This window comes from Anser brachyrhynchus (assembly GCF_964034855.1).
Source record: "Anser brachyrhynchus genome assembly, chromosome: 1".
Lineage (NCBI taxonomy): Eukaryota > Metazoa > Chordata > Aves > Anseriformes > Anatidae > Anser > Anser brachyrhynchus.
In genome coordinates this window covers 69,824,094-69,837,572 of record NC_137694.1, presented here as the reverse complement: position 1 = coordinate 69,837,572, position 13,479 = coordinate 69,824,094, and the positions used below count along the sequence as shown (strand labels likewise).

The 13,479-nt window shown below is 41.0% G+C and overlaps 1 protein-coding gene across 2 annotated transcripts in view; it reads right to left on the bottom strand.

The window, feature by feature from the left end:
- Nucleotides 1-13,479, bottom strand: part of PDE3A (phosphodiesterase 3A) — a 266,042-nt gene that overhangs the window by 102,487 nt on the left and 150,076 nt on the right. For both annotated transcript variants that reach the window (XM_080582850.1, XM_080582851.1), the window contains exon 2: nt 22-72. In XM_080582850.1, coding sequence (XP_080438976.1) covers nt 22-72 — 51 coding nt within the window. The remainder of the gene's footprint in view (nt 1-21; nt 73-13,479) is intronic.

Here is a 13,479-nt window from a genome sequence, read left to right as displayed (position 1 = left end):
ACAAAATATTGAGCTACTGACCTGTGATCCTCTGGGTCCTCGTTTGTGATCCCATTCAGAATGTCCCATGAGCTTTAAAAAGAAAAAAAAAAAACACAGGTAAGTGATAAATCGCACTGATTGGCTTTAATTGAAACATTCACACTCTAAATCGATTACAAATTGTCTTTGGAAAAACAAACAAACAGGTTTGCTTTTATGATTTACTTCACACAGCTTTTAGCTTCATAATGAGAGTGTTACTGTAACTTTGTACCTGTGCAGTCAGAGCCAAATCACACCTAGCATCATCTTGAGCACAACACTGCTCATGCCAATAACATTCCCACTATTGAATTCATTAGACAAATGTTTATGATTGAACTGGCAAAAGGAGAGATGACATATCAACAATGAGATCACCAAAACCAGTGGACATTTGATGAAGCAGCAATGCATTTTTTATACCCAGCATGAAAGTCACTGACAGCTTTAATTTTGTCTCATCACTGAATTTTTCTAGAACTTCTCAAGGTAATAAAAGAATAGAGATACATTCCCTAAAGGAAAACATGTCAGGGTTATTGCATAAAAGAGGAAAGCAAAGAGACAGTTTAGAGATGATGGGTTGGTTCTTGTGGAAATTAAGATTTGTGATGGTATGCAGCTCCTCAAATTAAAGAGAGGTATTAATTACATTCAATTTCAGCTCTCATTCTCTGCACAACCCTACAACAGGCTGTGTTGTGAGTTCTCAGGCATTGGATTGCATATTTGGACCAATCTATAGAAAAAAGAATTTGTCTTTCTCCATCTTTTTCTACTGTAATTCATAACTGTATACTGAGACAGGTGCTCACTCTCTTACTCTAAGCAGCATACAATTTGAATACAACAGCTCATTTCCTATGTGCCACGGCAGAGCAAAAGAAAAGGAGAGAGAGAATACCCAGTAGGCTTCATGACTGCTTTATGTATCCACAGATTATGTGCAAACGTGAACAGCTGACAATGAAGATATTCTCAGACCTGCTGAAAAAGTGTGGAAGCACCAGCGAGTGCCCAGGAAGAGCTGCCATGCAGTCTGAGCCGCACAGTGCTCAAGTCCTGCCTCTCAGCGCTCTGTTGACACGCGTGACAGCCTACGAGCTGACTGTTTTAGAGCTACTTGGGGATCTCTTCTTGGTAATGTTTTTCCTTACTCATACAAGTATAGCTTAATGCAAATATAAAAATAGGATGATAAAAACAGGAGGGTTAATGTGACACGCAGTGACTTACAGTCATAAGCATTTTCTTGTGTGTCCTTCCCCCCAACACACCTTCCTAAAAGAAGCATCTTCTCCCAGATTAGAGGTATGAAAGGAGACTTACAACCTATGCTTATTGTGAAACATCCTTTCAAGACACTCATCCCAGGACTAAAGAGATTAAAACTACTTTGAAAAAAAAAAAGGGGGGGGGGGGGGGGGAGGCACGGACATCTCATATGAAATCTGTATTTTCTCCCTACATCAACTGTTCCTACACATCCTTTTCTTCTTTTCTGTAAATTGTTACTTATGATTACCGACCCCCACAACTGGAGACAAACCACACATGCAGATAAGCATCAAAGATCAGAAATGTCACACTTTTTTTTTTTTTTAAAACTTGGTACAGCCTTATGAGTGACACCCTCATTTTACTGAAATTCCTTTCCCATATCCTGTTGACTGAAATACTGGCTGTGCCAAGTTTCCCTCTTTGTTTCTCCATATTGTTATGTTTGCTCATTACTGCATTAAACACAGCTTTGATGTTTATGAAAGCTGGCCTCTCAGTAAACAACCATTGTGCAAAAGCTACAGAGATGCATCTAGCAAAGGCTGTATGCCTCACAGAACCTTTACTAAAATCCTCGTACTTATTCTTCCTCCCTGTCTCCTGCACCTCTGTAACAAGAAAACCTCTTCTGTGTTAACTATTCAGCCCTACAGGTAGGGCACCTACATGTGCCCTACAGTCCTCTGGCACATACCACACCCTCAAAACTCGATGTAGCATGAGACCCCACTGCAACGGTTTTCATGCTCCCACCTTTGCTGAGTACACAGTCCACTGAAGAGCAAAGAACTGTTTAACTACTGTCAACAAAACGAAGCAATGCAGTTGAGAGTCAAGCTTGGAGTAACCATTCCCATTAGAGGAGGTGGACCAAATGTAAGGCAGCTCCCCATCCAGCCAGTCCCAGGAAACCAGGCTGATGTATCAGGGGATGTTACTTGCAATCACCACCAATTCTGAAGCCCAAAAACAGTCTTCTGAAACATACCATCTTCTCTAGGCATGGTTCACCCACCCTGGTCCTCAGTTACTGCCTGGTGCTTCGCATCGCCCCAGGAGTGCCCTCCCGCATTTCCCTGGCCCCATGGGCAGCCCCTGCTCTGCCCCACTGCTCCTCATCCTATGCGTCTTCCAGGGGCCTTTTGTCACAGGTGGGATATGGCAGCAGCAGCTAATGTTACAGTAAAAAATGAGTCCGAAAGCTATAATAACTAGTCCTTTAGTCCTTTCTCCACCTTTCAGCATTTAACTATCAAAACCAATTACTGAAAAGAGGCCAAAGTCATCAATGAAGCAACCAGTTATAAACTCATCAGGACCAATGGAGTGAGACCTTGCTTATTCTGGCAATGAATCTGGCACCACTTTATTAGCAAACTGCTAATTCTTCATAGCAAATGATACGAGCCACATTTCATTTAATTTCTTTACAAACGTGCCTTTGTGGAATCAGACGTGTTTGTATATTTGCTGATGGATCCATTGCCCCTAGTGTAAAAGAATTTCAACATCATTGTTCTCTCTTTGCATGCCATGTACTATGCCAGTATGCTTTACTGAATTAACCCTGTGGTTGTTACCTGCTAAAGTGGTGAACTAAAGGAAGTAAAAGAGGAGTTATAGGACACTAAGAGTCCTTGTCAATTCTAGGCAGTTTTCAAGCATAGTCATAAAATGCATGACCCTATAAAGCCAACTTTTTCATACCATTTTTTATAATCTACTAAACCTTACTTGGCTTTAAAATATATTTCTTCCTCACAGTCTAGAAAACACTTTTCATCTCATGCTAGAATGTTCTTGGCATTTCTACAATGGTCCATAGTAACCAAGGAATGAAGGAGGAAAAAAATAAAGAGTATATCACACTTACAGAAGAGCCTCAAGTTTTAAGACAGAAAATAAACACACAGAGCTGTTGCAACAAAATCTCTGCCAGGCCATCCTACATAGGGACGATTGTGTAGGTATGACACCCTTTACCTCCACAAGCCACACTATCCTAGATTACTTCTGAAAAAAAATTATTTGAATAGAGCACAACATCCAGAAAAGAAGGAAAGCAAGTATATCTGACCTATAAGGCTACTCAGAAATCATGATTTCTACAAGCTTTATAGAAATCAAAAGATGAAAATGGTATTAAAAATAATAACAATAATAGTAAGAATAAGTCAGAATCAGAGAGAATGCACATAATCCACTTGAGTCAGAGTCAACCTTTTGAAACCAGAACAAGAGAAAGAAATATTATTTAATTGGCGTGTGCATGAAAACATGGAGACAGACATAAAATGCATTTGGAAGTAGAAGGATTTATGTTGATCACTAACAGAAGGGTTTGTTCCAGACCCCTCCACTTCCTCCAAAAACTACTAGGAATTGATTTGGTCCAGAGCAATGGTAAATGATCTCATATCACCCAATTACTTTTCTTTATTATTCTTACTGCCAGACCACTGGAGCTAAGCATATCAGTAGCAGAAAAGGAGGGATAAAAACAAAATCAAACTTCCACATGCTTGCATGTGTGCAGTCTGTCTCACTCAGAAGGCAAGCATCTACTTTGAATTTCATCTAAAACAGTCCTGGAAACCGAGCTCTGACAGTTTTAACACCTAAAAAGGAAGGCAGCTCTCAGCAGCAAGAAAAACTCTTGCATGCTTAAGAATGCATAAAAACAGGGGCTCCACGGAAGCCAACTACTTTGCTCTACCCTACAAACTGACTAATGGTTCTCTAGGGAAAACAGCCTCTCTCCCTCCCCAGCTGAGTATGCAGTTTGGGAATGGAAAGAGGGCAGGAACAGGGAAGACCCTAACACCAAAATCATAGTTAGAGAGAGAAAAAGAGAAGTGAAACAGAGCTAGCTCACTCGCAATATGTAGGGTGGTATCCTGTGCACTACAGCACAAGCTTTTTCTATAAACACTATAAAGTCAGCCTCATGGCTGAAAAAAACAAATTTTATATATAAACCATATGTACGCTAATGCAATGGTACCTGCAAAGGAATATGGAACAGTAAGAGAATCTGTCTGAAATACCCATGCTAAAGCAAAACAAAGACATTTAAAAATTAGCATCTTCAGCTCAGCTCCCACTCTAAGTGCACTTCGTCTATTTGGTGATTTAGTGAAAGCCCCAGCATATGATTAAATAAAATTCTCAACTTTCATTAAAATTCATAAGCCATATTTCTAACCCTCCTCAGTATTAGAGAACTGCAGGGAAATGTGAGCCACACATACTGCAGAAGATCTAAATACATAAAAAGACAGAAAGTAAAGAATGACAAATCAAATCTTTATAAACTGGGGTTTTCTAGGTCTTGTTTTTCTCTGAAATCATCTTTTCTGGCCTAGGTTTTGATTTTGGCACTCTCGAACTGACAATACTGCTAACTATGCCATGGCTAGAAAAAAAAAAAAAAAGAAAAAAAAAGAGAGAGAAAAAGAAAGAAAGAAAGAAAGAAAGAAAGAAAGAAAGAAAGAAAGAAAGAAAGAAAGAAAGAAAGAAAGAAAGAAAGAAAGAAAGAAGAAAGAAAGAAAGGAAGGAAGGAAGGAAGGAAGGAAGGAAGGAAGGAAGGAAGGAAGGAAGGAAGGAAGGAAGGAAGGAAGGAAGGAAGGAAGGAAGGAAGGAAGGGAAAGAAAGAGAAAGAAAGAAAGAGAAAAGGCATATTATTATACATAACTTCACAACCAGGCACAAATAGGGAGAAAATAATAATACTAATGGCATTTAAAATAGGAACACATATATTCTTTCTTTGGAAGGGGAAGGAGACCTCAGTAACAGAATGCCTTTGGAAAACCACAGGGTTTCTGTATTTGAGCAAATACAATACTGAACAGAGTTTTATTAGAGAGAATGGGCAGATCTTTTCATGTTAAGTACTTCTCAGAACCAATAAAGCAGTAATACTTAATGTTTAATAGAAAACTTTAAACCAATTCAGACTCTACTTTAATTCTATACGGACTACAGAGTCTAGTGCTCTGGAATTTTATTTAGATATACATTTACAAATATACAAACTTTTTATCACTATAAAAATAATTAGATAGCGGTGACTATGAAAGGTGAGTACAAAGCAAAGTACAGGAATGACAGAGAAACAGGTCCTTTGTCCCATCTGTGACTGCGAGCCAAACACTTAGCATCCAATATTCTCTGTTGAACTGGCTGCAATAGGATAACATGAGCTCCCCCCCAAAAAATGAGAACCAGGAAAAAAACATAATAAAATAAAAAAGTTTTTTTTACCACTTCTGAAAGGATTTAGAGCATTTAATAACAGCAAAATTAATCACCAATGATCTTCTCAGAAGTTTTGGCTTAGTGACAGCCAGCAGTTTTAAGAGTTGCTTATAATTCGGAAACCAGTGTCCAGAAGAGCTAGATAGGAGCATCCAATCATTTCACAGGCTGGCACCTGGCTTCAACCTTTGCCAAAGAGCAGATCCTGAATTTAAACACAAGCATAACATCTTCCCTCTTCGGAAGAGATTTTGTTGAATGAGCATGTTGAAGATGTGAAACAGTGTCTCACTGTTGAGTTCTTTGACACTGCCTCCTTACAGCTTGCACTGAATGGTGCACAGTATGATACATATTCTCTGACTGAATGAGTATTAGCTATGCCTCAGGCCGGATCCCATTTCCACTGGTAAAAAGAAACTGTTTGTTATCAGCATGTAGGCACAAAATGTTCCAGATACATTTCTTTTTCAGTAACAAAAAAGCACAAATTATTTCCTTGATCGTATATTAGAAGAAATATTTATTTTTACAAATATGGAGGAGTCAGGTCATACAGAAACTAACAGTATTTTTTGTACATGCTGTTTTGACTGGGACTCCTGACATTTCATAGGCTGATCCCTGCACTCTTCTGATAATAAATGAAGTGATTTACTGACTTGCCTATCTTAGGAAGCATCGCTTTGATGTGGACACCATCAGCAGGAGAAGTTAAGCAGGCAATAGCTGCTGAGATCCAGCACTGGTAGGTCCCTATAATGTAATAGGGGAGCAGCCCTGTGGCTGCACCCACCTCCTCCTCCATCAGATGGCACAGCTGCAGTTTGCCCTGCAGCATCCACGGCATCAGAGACGTCTTCCTTGCTGTGTGGTGAGCATGAGCATACACAGGCACATGTAGGCTAGGACATACTGATAGCCAAATGCTCCAATATTTGGAAAAACAATCCTTTTCCACCACTGCTTGCCAACTCCCAAGGTCAGCTTCAGCACGAGACGTCAGAGTTACACTGCTCAGCCAGATATGTGAGCTGCGCACTCACCCAATCGCATCCTCTGGCTATGCCATTAGTGGGAAGGAAACTCTCCACCCAAATGCTCCCAACGCTTCTCAGTCCTGCAGATCATCAAGGTCAGCCCTGTTTTTGAGGATGGTTAAAAAAACAACCAAACAAAAAAGCCCCAAACAACAAACGAACTAACTGACTAAAGCAATGAAGGAAAAACAGCCTTTCAGCTGGTTCCTAATCAAATAAGTTGTTTCAAAAGTTTGTGGGCTGCTGGACAACAGCTGTAAGCAGAGAGATGACTTTTAAAGTGAGGCACAGCCAGAGAAACATTTTGGTTTGAATCTTGGCACTGCTGTGAAACAGAGGCAGGGGCAGTGAGGTGGAAGGATGGGTCTGGAGCATCACTGCAGTGAGCAGCTTCCCCACAGGAGCAGCCCTGTGTGGGCATGGGGTGAAACCTCCGAAGCTGGGGTCCTGGTGAAGCTGGCAGCTGTGGAGGCAGCCACCTCCTTGACTCCTGCAGCCCCAGGAAAGCCTGACTGGCAGGCCAGAGACTGGCAGCTAACTTCAGCATCACCAGCATCAGGAAAAATACAGGCATCAGGCAGAGACTGTCGGGGCAGAGCACGTGATGCAGAGCCATGAGCGGAAGGGAAGAGAGGAAATATGGCACTGTGCAAGCTACGGCTAAGGGGAGGTGGATGGGTGCTGTGGCAGAGGAGAACAACCCCAAAGGCAAGAGCTTGGTGAAGAAACCATCCCAAGCACTTACCCAGGGACTCTGTTCCTAAGGAATAAAAGGCATGAGATCATATCTGGCACTGGGCGAGACAGCAAGAGAGACTACATTTTTGAGGACTTTTCTCATGGCAGCATATGACCTTTTAAAATATTTCCAGACAATAAACTGCATCTGACTTCTTCAGGGATGATGGCCTCCCTGCATGGGGGCAGGAGGTAAGGAGATGCATGGCACAGCAAACTGGAACAGGCAGTGGTGGCTCGGCGGGCAGTTGCTGTGCCTGTTGCTTTATGCCATAGCCTGAAATGAGCAGGTTTAACTTCCGAGAGTGTGAAGTGAAATAAAAATTGTAGGTGGGAAAAAGAAAAGGCAGGGGAATATCCACCTCCACACCCTGTCTCTGGATTTATATAAATTTTTGTCGCAAGTACTTAAACAGATGACAGTAGTAAAACAAATCCCCACAGATTTCTGTTATTTTCAGTCCTACCATTGAATTTATCAGTTCCCTATTAATCTTTCATACATCAAATAGGATTTTAAACAGTGGGTTTTGGAGGCAGAGCTGTAATACACTGCAGAAAAGAACTGGATATTTTTCTGTTATTATTTTTAAAGAAAAGCAACCATTTTCATTTAACCTTTCCCGGACTCCTCCCTCCCCCCTCCTCCCTCCCCCCAAGGATGGATGCCATACAAAGAACTTGCAGATGTGGAACAGATTTCTTCTAGCAAAGGCTTCCTAAGTCAATAGGTTTATCTGGATATTTAAACGATTTTCATAATGAACAAATAAAACAATTTAAATGATCATAAGTAGATTTCTTATCCACTTAAACTGATCTGGTGGATGAATAATCGGCATGTTGATCTGGTGGACACGTATTCAACAAGCCAAAGCAATCACCAAATTTTCCATTTACTCACTTTCCCATTCTGGGCACTGTGATGAAATCTAAAACCCTAGAAAAAAAATAGCTGTTCTGGTGAGATAAAAATGATTATCTGATATCCTCCTGCCCTAGCCATGGCCATCATTCACTGACAGTAACACACAGAGGATTCCTTGGTATGGGGATGTCAGGACAACACAGCAATATCAAGTCTCCTAAGTGTAGCAGCAAGCTGGCAAAAGAGCAAGAATAGAATGTTAAAAAGATGAAAATCACTATTTAAACCTTGCTTACTATTCAAAGTAGACACATTAAGTCCCTGGATTTCAAAGCTACACAGTCAAGTCCATTCTGGTGTAATTAAGTTCCTCAAAAAAGTCAGGAAGCTTATTTACTTTTTTTTCCACTGGGAATCATTAACTACGCATTAAGAACCCCAGTCACAATACCAAACCTGGCACAGGCTTGATAAAGCTAGCTAGCTATCTGCTGTAGAAATGTCAACATACATTCTGAAATATTTTTTTTGGTATCTAATGTCTATTTCTTTTTTTTTAAGGAGTCAAAATACTTCTATCAGAAATCCACTGTATAATGTATGTTACAAATACCACTTTCTCTTTAGTGCACAGTTTTTCCCCTCATTTGCCATCTTTTCTGAGATTCCAGTTTAGTATTTGCACTTTCTGTTGTTACTCAACACAAGCTGACTTGCTATTCTTTGTTGTTTATCTGTGAACAAGGGGATCTCTGCTTCCAAAGAAATTAATTCCTTGAAGATACAGGGGACTCTTTTTTTTTTTTTTTTTTTTTTTTTTTGCATAGCAACTACAAACACACTGAAAGAGCAGGAAGACTTTTAAAGGATTTTCAGTCAAACTCTGAGTATTTTAGGTGAATCACCCAAAATACTAACTCAAAACATGAAAGGTCATATTGAAGGCAGCTGAGTCTCAATTAGTTTAATCAATGCACTAAGCTAACAGCTGACCACTCTCTGGCACACCATGTAGAAATAGGAATTTCCCAATGCAATTCCCAGTGGATAAGTGTCTACTTCACTGGAGAAAAAGAAAAAGAAGAAAAAGAGAAAATCTTGTTTAACTGACATCCTTATTGGCAGTCTCAAGAGGGGAAGAAAAAAAAAAGAAAAAAGAAAAAAGAAAAAAGAAAAAAGAAAAAAGAAAAAAGAAAAAAAAACACCTGAGGACTGAGTAGGTATAGAAGCTCCACCAGATATTTACCCTTCAGAATTGGTTCCTCTGTGAGGGAACCAAACCCTCATAGAGACTTCCGGGCAATGCTGGAAGCGTCAAGCATGACTTTCTTGTGTCTCCACACTGCACATCCTTTCTGCATTCAGGATGGCGTTTCGGCATGGCTGTCAACTCAGAACCCCTCACCAGAGCAAAAAGACACTTACAAGAAGAAAGGTGATGGACAGGCTAAAACCCCCAAGTCCCTTGGCCTGAGAAACCAAATGAACATCGTGCTGCTATTACACCCACAAAACCAGAAATCCTGTAAGCAGCAGAATTCAGTAGTTTGAACAAAATAGATCTCTTCTACTACCACATACACTTATTGAAAAGGAAAAACCAAACCTTGAATTTTTAGTTTGGCAACCAAATGTCTGACTGGCACAAAACACAAAGCACAATGATCACAGGAATCTGCCCTTGGTGAGGCTAAAATAGGGTGGGGCAGAAAGCTATAAACTTAATTTCTTACAGTTTCAGCAGATAGTTGTACTGAAGCATATTAACCTAAATGGCAGGATGCTGAGGGATAGATAAGATTTAATAAAAACTTTCAAGACACGAAGAATGCGGCTTCTCTTGAGCCGGGGCCCAAAGCAAGTAGCCCAGCGGTGCCTTCTCCCACCTTGAGAGCAGTGCTGCATCTGGCCAGGTGAATCCTCAGCTTCCAGGACTGGCCTGGAAAAGAGACAGCATCACGCTGCCAAAGCTCACTCCAGCCTGACGCTCACACCAACTTCTTCCATTAACACCCCATTTTCTTAGCTTTGAGGTTTTACAATGCAGAAGAATAGCACTGACATTTCAACAGCTAGATCCCAGCTAACAAATGTCCTAAAATTGTACCATACAGCCTGGTAGCTTACTAAAAAACCTCAATGTCAAAATTCAAAGTACATTCAGTTTAAACACACCCTTGGGGGGATTTTACACTAACTACTTTCTATTTCAGACTATTCACTTTAAGCTCAACCGGCAATGCTTCATCACTCATCCAGGAAAACTTCCCTCTCTGCCACCCAATCTCAATCAACCTGCCAAATTAATTATCACCCTGCATTTGTCTATTGCTAAGAGGGGGAAAAAAGCAAATAGATGAATGTAGCAGTGACCCGAGCAAAACTGAATCCTCTGAAACAGAACTAATTAAATCAGCTCAGTGATCTTCTCCCAGCGTGACATGCTTCACCCACCCCTTCCACAAGCAGCCTAGCTCCCACATCTCCTCCAGCTGTCCTAGGCAGGGTGCTTGCATGGGGCTCAGATGCCTATCCAGCAGCAAACCAAGGATCTTTTCTAGTCATCCATGTAACCACAAGGTTTAAAGAGAGAACGAAAACAAAGAAACAAACAGAAAATTCACCATGATAATTTCACACGGACATTCACATGAAAATTCCTGGCCCCAGAATACATGTTTCAGGCAGACGACACTAGGATTTGATTACCTGCCGCAAGCTTAGGGGATCAGAGGCACCAAATGTTGGTACTTCACTGGCTGAGAGAGCTGTCGGAGTGAGGAGGTTCCTCCCTCAGTACCCCAGTCAGGCCTCACACCAGAGCTACCAGGACTAATGTAGAGAAATGACAAGAGTATTACCACCGTGCATCAGACATCAGATCTTGCACCACATGCATTGCTAACCTAGCAAGCCCACATGCATGTGTGACCGCGGCATCAATCACCCTTCTGATGCTCATGGGACCAGCTCAAGGAAGCAAGTTACACACGTTTTAGATTTCCCATCCAAAAAAATTCAAGTGATAGTCGGGCTGAAATGCATGTAAAAGTACATTTGGGCTGTAAATTTCACCACTGCTGGAAACAGCATCATTTTTATTGCAGTCATGATGTTGGACAACATGAGAAACCCTGTACCAGTTCATAAGGGCACGTCCATGCACTGAGAACATCAAAAGCTCCCCATGTGGGACAGCAACAGAAGCAGCCAACTCTTCTCTCAGCAAACTTTGCTTTCCATCACTTTTCTCTTTATGTAGAACACATCCAAAGCAAGAGCAGAAACGGGAAAGGCATCTCAAACAGGGCAAGAAATGCAGGATGACAGGCCCACTTGGGGAACAAAAAGATGCTAGCATGGGATATCTTTACTGGGTATTTACTGGGGAGTTGCAATGCAAAGTCAGTCCCACCTTGCTTTTCTTTATGACTTTTAATACGGTCAGTGCTTCTTTAGATGGCAGGCACATCACTAATGGACATCAGTACTGAAAGGCACTGAAATGGGGACGTCTGCACAGGATCCCTGTCAAGTTAAGTGAGGCTTCATGCGCAGGAGCCCTGACAGTGCCCTCCTTGATAACGGTGCATAGGAACAAAACAACAACACACAGAGGCAGGACTCTGAGTAATCTCTAGGTAGGTGCCTACACAGGCAACAGTTTGGCATTCGCACCCATCTGCTGCTCCAAATCTCACACACGCTGTCACACGTGCTCTTCCCCATCTGGATTGCAGAGGTACTGGATATAATCAGGCAAAAGTCAGGCACAGGAATGCTGGGCTTGTGCTGCACAGGGGGGAAGCATCAGTCAGCTTCTCCCCCTCTAACGGGACCAGTTTCAGTGGAGATTTCTGGAAGTCAAACTAGATTTTCACAATGGCTGCATCATTTTCTGTGATTTTAAGTCCTGCCTTTCAAACCAATATGACTCTTCAGAGGTTTTATCTCTAAGATTTTATTTTAAAAGTAATAAAACTATCCACATTGTCTTAGAGGGATGTCATAAAATACATTCCCCTGCAATGTTGTCTGCTGGTGTTTAATTCCACGTGGTCACCTGGGCAGTGTTTCCATAGTGTCACACTACTGTTAACAGCAAAACCAGAGCCCATGAGAAGTGCAGTCTCTATTGTGGTGTTTGTGTAGGGGATGTATTGAATACATGCTATTTGGGGGTGCCATGGTGCAGAAGAAAATACTGGGTGCTTTTCTACAGTGAGTGAGAAAGTGGCAGGGCAGGGTGAAGGGGAGAGGGACCCTCCGTAGGAGGAATTTTGAAGTAGGAACACAGGGGTAGGCTTGAGATGTGTGACTGCTCCTGGCTCTCTGTTTTAGGACTCCACATTTGGTCTGTTAAACTGAATTGCTGGAACATTTTTTGTCAAAGGAATCTGCTATTGAGGAAAACCATCCTTTTGAGTAAATTACATTTGTCAAACAGGCTTCAACGAAATTAAGCAGCACTTCTGCGGCTGCATGTCAAAAAGCTCTATCTATACAAAATGGAAAGTTCAAAAATTTCCTTTCTTTTATATATATTACTTCCCCCTACACCACTGGACCTTTTTTTTTTTTTTTTTTTCCTGGAAGCTTATTTCTCACATAATGACCTTGCATGTTGCTGAGATACACTTCTAAAACAAACTTGATCAAAAAAGCAGTATTTCCTCTTTCTATGACAAGCTGTTTTGCCATCACTCAGAAACAGAGCTTTCCTTTCCATTAAAAAGGAAACAGAGCTTTCCTTTCCTGTTACGATTGCTTCAGCTCCTTCCTTTTTGAAAAAGTAATTTAAGTTTCTTCTTCCTGTGTCCCAAATATTTTTCTTTCATCTTTGTATGCTCAACTTGTGTAAAAATGCTATTTTTCTTCAGAAGAACTGTTATTTCAGTAGACCCTAGTATACATCACTTTACCCTAACCACGAGAGTCCAGATGGAAAGGTATTTATGTTTCTAGCTCAAAAAAAACAAAAACAAAAACAAAACAAAACAAAACAAAAAAAAACACCTCAGAACTGTCAAGTGCTAAACAGCAGCACAGATCTGGTTCTATGACTATCATAAAGAGATCTCTAGATCTGTATTGATTACAGATGCAGTCCTAATCCACTAATGCTAGCAACAACATTTTCATCAATTCAGTGTGGCCTGGATGTTGTCCTTTGTTTTTGCTCTTATGCCTGGGAACCAGACCCGTCTTCCAGGAGATTAGGTTAAACACAATTATTCTGACTCTGTAAGACAGCTTTGAGTCTCTCCC